This window comes from Acanthisitta chloris, unplaced genomic scaffold (assembly GCF_000695815.1).
Source record: "Acanthisitta chloris isolate BGI_N310 unplaced genomic scaffold, ASM69581v1 scaffold2293, whole genome shotgun sequence".
NCBI lineage: Eukaryota > Metazoa > Chordata > Aves > Passeriformes > Acanthisittidae > Acanthisitta > Acanthisitta chloris.
This window is the reverse complement of record NW_008666344.1, coordinates 1-8,136: the sequence shown is the minus strand read 5'-3', so window position 1 is coordinate 8,136 and position 8,136 is coordinate 1. Positions and strand designations below refer to the sequence as shown.

General features: G+C 60.3%; 2 protein-coding genes across 2 annotated transcripts; one reads left to right on the top strand and one right to left on the bottom strand.

Moving 5' to 3' along the window:
• Window positions 1-3: 3 nt before the first annotated feature.
• On the top strand, window positions 4-1,351 carry LOC103799711 (murinoglobulin-2-like; the record flags this gene model as incomplete). Its single annotated transcript, XM_009072059.1, has 7 exons — window positions 4-45; window positions 116-240; window positions 317-407; window positions 531-599; window positions 687-789; window positions 910-951; window positions 1,326-1,351. Coding segments are annotated over 7 exons (498 nt in total), but the record flags the coding sequence as incomplete, so codon positions are not given.
• Window positions 1,352-2,099: 748 nt separating this feature from the next.
• Window positions 2,100-8,017, bottom strand: FTSJ3 (FtsJ homolog 3 (E. coli)). Its single transcript, XM_009072058.1, has 21 exons — window positions 7,951-8,017; window positions 7,771-7,876; window positions 7,507-7,553; window positions 7,252-7,331; window positions 6,998-7,097; window positions 6,387-6,581; window positions 6,191-6,306; window positions 5,528-5,632; window positions 5,314-5,414; window positions 5,161-5,241; window positions 4,933-5,088; window positions 4,493-4,628; window positions 4,164-4,369; window positions 3,931-4,054; window positions 3,742-3,835; window positions 3,477-3,627; window positions 3,307-3,383; window positions 3,101-3,203; window positions 2,796-2,979; window positions 2,499-2,593; window positions 2,100-2,289 (listed from the first exon to the last, which is right to left on the bottom strand). Exons 1-21 carry the CDS (start codon window positions 8,015-8,017, stop codon window positions 2,100-2,102), a joined length of 2,514 nt encoding a protein of 837 aa, XP_009070306.1.
• Between the last annotated feature and the right edge of the window lie 119 nt (window positions 8,018-8,136).

Below are 8,136 nucleotides of genomic sequence, written 5' to 3'. Positions count from 1 at the left end.
ACGTACGGGCTGCGAGCCCGGGGACAGGGCTGTGCCCTGGTGCAGGTGGGTGCAGCCTGGTGCCCCGTGCCCACCCTGTGCCCACCCGCGGGCTCTAACCCCTGCCTGGCCGCAGGTGACTCTGCGCTATAACATCCCACCCCCTCCGAGCGCTGGGACCCTCGAGCTCCGCGTGGAGACACAGCCCGGGGAGTGCACGGGGGATGCCAGGGCTGGATTCCGCCTCCTCCTGCGGGCACGGCAGGTTTGGGGGGGACAGGGGCGGCCGAGGAGGGAGGGCAGAAGCCAAGCCCACCCTGGGGCTCTGCTCTTGCAGGTACACGGGGAAACGTCTCTCCACCAATATGGTAGTCATCGAGGCTAAGTTGCCCTCTGGCTACATCCCGGAGAAGAGCTCCGTGGTGGAGGTGAGGAGCTCCCACTGTCCTCTGAACCCCCTCTGGGACACCCACCCTGCTGGGACAACACAGAGGGGCATCTGCTCGGGGTGCTGGAGCATCCCCCCAGCATCCTGAGCCATGTCCCTGCAGCTCAAGAGGCAGAGGCTGGTGAAGAAGGTGGAGGTGCAGCCTGAGCAGGTGACAGTTTACCTGGACCAGGTGAGATGGGGCATGGGGACAGGAGCAGGACTCTGTGTGCTTCCCCATCATGGGTGGCTGCACCTCACCCTTGGGCTGTTTCCACAGCTGCCGAAGGAGGAGGAGACCTTTGCCTTCGTAGCCAAGCAGGACTTCCCAGTGAGGAACCTGCAGCCAGCCACTGTGACACTCTATGACTACTACGAGACAGGTGAGCCCTGCCAGGACGTGGCCCCTGGCCCTGCTGCCACCCCTGGCAGCTCCAAAAGCTCAGGGGGTCTGGCTGAGCTTCCAGCTCACACTGAGGAGCTTTGGCTCCTTCCCGTTGCAGGTGATCGTGTGGATGCTGCCTACAGTGCCCCTTGCAGCTCAGGTAGGGGCTGAGCCTGACAGGGCAGGGGGTCACCCCACCAACAGGACCCTGCTGGGCACCCTCAAGGGCCAACCTGGGCAGGGAGTGAGGGTGGAGGAACCCAGTCAGGAGCTTGGAGCCCTGCACTGAACTCTGGGGACTTGCTGTCCAGAGTTTGGGGGGTGAGAAGTCAGGGAGGACCCAAGTGTCCAGGCTGTGGGGTGCAGTTGTGCCTCTCTGAAGGGGCTCAACCCCATCAGCCCTGACATTCCTCCTGTGCACCTGCTGGATCACCCACACGTGGGTTTGGGGTCACAGCTGGAGGTCAGGGGCAGGAAAGGGTGGTGGGAGGTCAGGGGGATTCTCCTCTCACAGCATATTCTTCCATTTTGAAGAGGCTGATGGACAGGAAAACCTCTAACCCAGCCTGGAGCCTGGTCCACGTTCACCAGTTCTCTCAGCCACGGAGTACAGATGGTCTCTGCTCCCACCCCCTCCCCAACACCCACACAGTGCCACTGTCACCACGAGGGACACAGGGACACTCTTGCAACCCCAGCACAAGCTGACAGAAAACACACCACCCCCTGCCCCTGCCCTGGGTTAAATTAAAGACATGTCCTCCAGTGCTGCTTTTCACTTGGTCTTTCTTTTCCTCAACCTGAGGGTCACACTCCAGCAGGGTGTGGGGACAGAGGGGACAGGGCAGCTGCTGGGGCAGGAGGGTGGAGGTCAGAGATGAAGTGAGGTGAGGGCAGTGGGCTCTGAGGTGTGAGCAGGTACACAGAACCCACCCCCCAGTCCTCTCTGTGCCTGTCACACTGAGGGACCTGGCAGTGCCACCTTGCCCAGGTGCAGGACACAGTCCTGGGCAGCCTCAGACCATCTGTGTGGACAGCAGGGATGGTCAGGATGCTCCTGTGATGGCCACAGGGTGAGACTTGGAGATGCAGCAAGTGTGGGAAGGGGTCAGTGCTGCAGCACTGAGGCCAAAGCACTCCTCTCTGCCCCAGGGGAGAGCAGGAGGCAGAGCCACACCAAGGCACTGAGGAACAGCATCAGTCACAGTCCTGTGCCCATGGGAGGGCACACGTGGCTCCCAAGGCAGTGGTGGAGGAAGGAGCCAGCCCTGAGCAGAGTCCCTTGCTGGGGACAGTGCAGGTCCCACATCACTTGTGGCGCTTTTTCTTCTGCTCTTTGCGCTTCTGAGCCCTCACATCCTTCTTGAGGCGACTGTCAACCACCTTGAACTGGCCCTTGACACCGGCGGGACGGCGCACACGGGGTCCTACCCCCTTCTTTGCCACCAGGTAGGTGACCTGGCGCTTCTCCTTGGCCAGCCCAGCCTTCTTGTAGATGCTATGGGACAAGGGTGAAAGGTCAGAGCTCAGCACCCAGCTCAGCATGGTCCCACCCCTCCTGTGGGCTCTGTGTCTTCCTTGCTCTGCCACCCCCAGTCTGGCCCTGCTGGGTGACACAGGTGTCCCCACGCTGTGGCTGCAGGGACATGGCATCACCAACCAGCCCTGCCCACCAGGAAGGAGGTGGATCTCAGCTTGGCCACTCACCGTCGCAGCTGGGCCACCTTCTCCCGCTCCGAGATGTCCACTGTGCTCACCACAGCCTCTGCCTTCTTCTTCATCTGCTCCATCTTCTTCAGCATCTGTGGGCACAGTGAGGGTCAGGGATAGGGGCATAGGAGGAGGGACAGAGCACCTGGGAGGGGATCATAGGTCTTGGGGAAGTGAAGAGAGCCCCTGAGAAGGGGAACAGAAGCCCTGGGAGGAGTTGGAGCCCCAGGGAGGGGGATCAGAGCCCCTGGGAGGGGGGTGGGAGTGCCCACTCAGGCCCACAGCCCCACTCACCCTTCGCTTCTTGCGAGCCTTGGCCTCTGCCACCTTCTTGATGGGTCGAGCGTTGATCTCCTTCCAGCGCTGCCGATAGGCCTCGACCGTCTGCTTGTCCACTGGGATCTGCTTGCGCCGGTGCTGCTTCTCCTCCTCCGTGAACCACTCGGGCAGCTCCCCCTCGTCCTCGTTGTAGGAATACCTGGGGAGGGACTCAGGGCAGTTGTGAGTGGGATGAGGAGTCCTGTCCCCATCCCAATTCATTGCCACCCCTGGGGGAGGACTAACACTGCTGCCTCTCCAGCCCCCACAGCTCCAGGTACCTGTTGAAGGAGTCATCGATGAGGTCTCTCCGAGCCTTCTTGGAGGTGGCGATGACAGAGCCCAGGGCCAGGCCCTCTGCATCCAGCACTCGAGCTCTTTTCACTGCAAGGCACATACAGCTTAGAGCTTGGCCTGTCTGCAACCAGACCAAGAGCCAAGGAGCAGCACTGCCAGCTGAGTAAGACCCTCAGGTCCCCCATCTCACCTGGGTTCTCAATGGGCACCACCTCGAAGCCACACGGCTCCACACGGCCTCGCTGCCTCACCACGGGGGCTGGTGGGCTGTGGAGAGGAGTGTGGTCAGGGCTGGGGGCCTCATCTCCCAGCTCCCTGGGACTGTGGAGCAGGGGCAGAGCACCCAGACCCTCCTCTCACCCCTCCTCGTCGCTGCTGCTGTCGTCATCACTGCTCTGCTCATCCTGTGTGTTCCCGGTGCCAGGGGCTGGGGCTGGGGCTGGTGGGGCCTCAGCTGGAGCCTCTTCCTGGGGCACCTTCTGCTTCTTCTGCCCTTTCTTTGTTGCTCTGTCTGGGAATGGGAACCACTGGGTGAGGAAGGGCTGGGGCAGACCCCACACTGCACACAGACTGGGCCATGGGACAGTCCCTCCATGCCCCCCAGCACTGCAGCCCCCTCACTCACCTCTCTGAGACTCACGCTGCTTCTCAGCCAACATCTGGGCCTGCCCCAGCTCCAGGTCCTCATCTGCATCATCCTCGATGCCAGCAAAGGCGTCCTGGGATGGGGAGCAGTGGGTCAGGGGCTCAGGGCAGTCCTGGGGAACTGCTGGGGCTGAGGCTGCCCCATCATCTCTGTCCCAGTGGGACTCACCTTCCCAAACCACAGGCTGGTCTGTCGCTCCTGCAGCACTGACTTCTCTTCCAGGGGCACCAGCAGAGGATTCTCCCCTTCCTGCCCTTCCTCCTCCTCCTCTTCCTTCTGCTTAGACTTCGCCCTGTGACAAAGAGCAGCAGGATCAGTGCCCCCAGCCAGGACAGGCTGTGCCCACCACTGGAGCTGTCCAAAGGCTGCCCCTGCCCCAGGGAGGCCTCTCCCACTCTCACCTCTTCCCTCCCTGCTCTCTCCTCTCCCTCTCCAGCTTGCGCTGTCGGGCCTCGATCTCCAGCAGCTCCTCAGGGTCCAAGTCACTGTCCAGAGATGAATCATCCCCTTCTTCATGGTCTGAGACATAAATGTCATCATCCCCAGGACCCAACTCCAGGAGAGCATCTGCTGAGGCCATGTCCCCTCGGGACAGCTCATCCAGCAGCTGCAACACGAGAACAGTCACTCGTCAGACACTGTCCCAGCTCCAGTGGCCCTGGAGTCACTCGTCAGGCACTGTCCCAGCCCCAGTGGCCCTGGGAGCTCAGTGTCCTCCTCCCACACACACCGGGGTCCTGTGGATGCTCCTCAGGGAGAACATGCTGGTGTCCCCGTCGTCAGCAATGGAGACACCAGGCAGGTCCATCTTCAGCTCCACACGCTCACGCTGCTTCCGCTGCTCCTTCAGGATCTTCTTCTTCTTCCTGCAGCAGGAGGCAAAGGAATGAGGCCACGTGGCCTGCCTCACACACACATACCCCAGAGGCTCATCCACAGATGCCACATCTCCCTCAGCAGCACTGTCACCCACTGTGGGGGGTCCTCAACCCTGGGACACAGGGGGCTCACACCACTGTCCCAACAGCTGCTTCACCTTCTAGGAGGAGCAGAGAACTTGAAGGAGCCCAGACCCACCATCAGAGGGACAAGTTCTGACACTGCCACCCTCTGTCCCCACAGCTGGAGTCCCCTGTGCTCTCCCATCTCTCCTCACTCAGGTCTTTTTACCTCTTCAGCTCTGCCAGCTCCTTGGCCTTCATCTCTGCCAGCGCCAGCTCCACCTCCTCTTCCTCTTTCACCTCCTCATCAGCTGCAGCTTTCAGCGCTTTCTTCTTCTCCCTCTTCTCCTCCTCCCTGCCTTCCTCCTCCTCCCCAGAGCTCAGGCTGCCAAGAGGAAGGAACTCAGCCCAGCTGTGCTGGGGCCAGCCCCATCCCACACCTCAGGGTAGTCCTTACTTGATATCCATCTCCTTCGCCTGCTCTTTCAGTTTTTTGGCCAAAAACCTCCTGAGCTTCGTCCTCCAGTTCAGCAGAGCTCTGGGTGGGGAGGAAGCAGTTAGAGATGCCCCCCAGGCCAAGCCTCAGGCCCTGTCCCAGTCCCCCCAGCACCTGAGCTCCTTGCGGCCCAGCACGCGGATGTCCTTGCAGCACTGGCGCAGCTCCTCCGTGGTGGAGCTGTGACTCTCCAGCTCCGTGTCCCCCAGCGTGATCTGGGCAGGGCAAAGGGCTGTTATGGCCAAGCCTCCTCTCTACAAGGACAGGAGCTGGGGCACCTGGCACCCTCTCTTCATCCCTCTGGGGTCACCTCACTTCGGGCACATACCTCGTTGGCCTTGGAGAGGAAGTCCACGGGGTTGGGAGCCTTGAGGAAGTCCATGAGGGTGAAACGGTGGTAGAGAGTCGTGTCACCATCAGCATAACCTTCTGCCTGGAGGGGGAAGGGGCTGTGTGAGCCAGGGCAGGGCACAAGGAACGTCTAAACCACTCCTGAAGGATGGATGATGTCACCTAACTCATGTCTTGCTGCAGTGCCCATCTAAACGTGTCTCACAGCTGGATTTGATGAGTCTAGAGATCTTTTCCAACCTTAACCACTCTGTGTGTCCACACGACTCAGGGCTAGTCACCAGTCCCAAACCACCAGCTCCATGATGTCCCCCAGCCCCACCTCAGACACAGAGCTTGGTGTCACCTCCATGCCCAGCTGAGGCACCTGACATGGCCTTACTATCCTGTGACCTAAGTATGCCTCAGAGAGACACAAACCCAGGCCAACCTTGTGGGGAGAATTTAACTGACCCATCCTGAGCCTCACATCTTGCACCACCCTTTCCCCATCGCTGCACCAAATTTTAGGGCTGAGAACCTCCCCAGCATTGCTTCTTCCACCACTTTGCATCCCCAGATCTTCCATTCTCCTGAGAAACTTTGCTTATCACAATCTCTTCAGCCCCATCCTCAGTCCCACCTGAGTGTTTCACCATACCTTTGGCTTCTTCTTGCTGACCAACTCACTAACAGACTTGGTCTGAATCTCCACCTCCTTGAATGCGTATTTGGGGTCAAAGAACTTGCTGTCAATTTTGTCTGGAGCCTGATAACCTGGGATGGAGGAATCAGAGCCATCAGCAGGTCTCTCCCAGTCCCATCCCAGCAGCTGCAGGTCCTCCCTGGCCACTCACCCTGGCACACCACAAAGATCTCTGCAGACTCATTGCGAGAGGCTTGGGGCTTGGTGGCCTGGACCTTCTGGAAAAACTGCTGGAAGATCCACAGGAGTGGCTGGTAGTCTCGGGAACGGAACACCTTGGTGATGAACCAACCTCCCTTGCAGAGGAACTCACAGGCAAGTTTCAGGGCCATCAGGGTCAGGTTTGCTGGAGCAGGAGAGAAATTCTGTCACTGGGAGCAGATCCCTTCCCTTCCCACCTCTCCTTCGCTGGTATCCACAGATCTGCTCAGTTTGGGAAATACTACAAATAATCCCCAATAACAACTCCAACCAGGCAGGTTTAGGGCTAAGGAACTGCAATGCTGGCAGAGCAGGAGCAATGCACCAGCTGTGCTGCCCATGCCTGGGAGTGTTCCAGGCCAGGCTGGATGGGGCTTGGAGCACCCTGGACTGGTGGGAGGTGTCCCTGCCCATGGCAGGGTGGGACTGGATGAGCTTTAACGTCCTTCCAACCCAACCCATTCCATGACTGTCTAAGAGCAGTAAGCTGTCACTGTCCCCAGCTCATACCACTGCCACCCTGCCCTGGTGGGATAGGACATGTGTCCCCCTTTACCCCACCTTGGGAGTAGGCATCATGCACCCAGCTGGCTCCCACGTTGGGTGCTCCATCGTTCAGCACCACATCCACCTTCCAGGTCTGCAGCTCCTTGCGCAGGGCCTGAGGGACAGGGACACCTCTCTGTCAACAAGCTCTGTCCACACAGCTCAGCTCAGCCCCCTGTGTGGCTGGGCCATCACCCCCTGCCACCTCAGGTGACCTGCTGGGACCCAGAGCAGCAGAGGACACTCAGGGCAGGGACACAGGTCTCTACCTGGCGGCACTTGTCGGTGGTGATGTCCTCCTGCAGTGTCACCACGTTGGGAATGGGTTTGATGGGGACCAAGTCCACTCCTGGTGTGGGGAAGGACACAAGAACCCCTCAAAATGGGCTCCAGCACATCCCATGTGGCTTCCACCCACCCTCTCCTCCCGCCAGGATCCCAAATCAAGGATTCCATTCCTTTGGTCACATCCAGGAGATGTGACAGAGTCCCTGCCCCTGGTTCCTGCAGCTCCCACCACTCACCAATGATCAGGCTGGACACTGGCATGAACTTGGAAGCCACCTGGAGCCTGGGGAGAAGAGGTGAGGGGGGACGAGGTGAGGAAGGAAGGGATGAGGGAAGAAGAGATGAACAAAGCTACAACAGCATCCAAGAGATCCCCAAGCCTTGGCCTGTGCTGCCAAGGTTTGGGACCAGCTCTGCCACCGAGACACCATAACAGAGCACACACAGCACACCGTGACAGTGTGCCAGGCTGCTGGTGGCCCTGGCCCTGACCCACTCACCACCCTCCGGGGGCTGCACACAGGTCCAGCAGTGCCCGAGCCTTCTGCAGGAACTGGAACTTTCTGTTGAGCTGCAGCAGCTTGAAGGAGGAGCGGGAGCGAAAGCCTAGGGGGACACTGGGGGGTTAGGGGCTCCTGCATGGGGGCTCAGCCCCCACCCCCAGCCAGGTGGGCACTCACCTGTCTCCTTGGCCAGGTGGTAGAATTTATCCCGGCGGCTCTTGCCCAGTTTGCTTTTCTTGCCCATGGTGGTGGGGGAGGCTCTGCACGGGGGAGGGACGTGGTGTCAGCCACAGGCACCGACCTGAGAGGAACGGGAGGGTGAGGGATGGGCTGGGACCCCCGGGGGAGAGCCCAGTGGTCCCT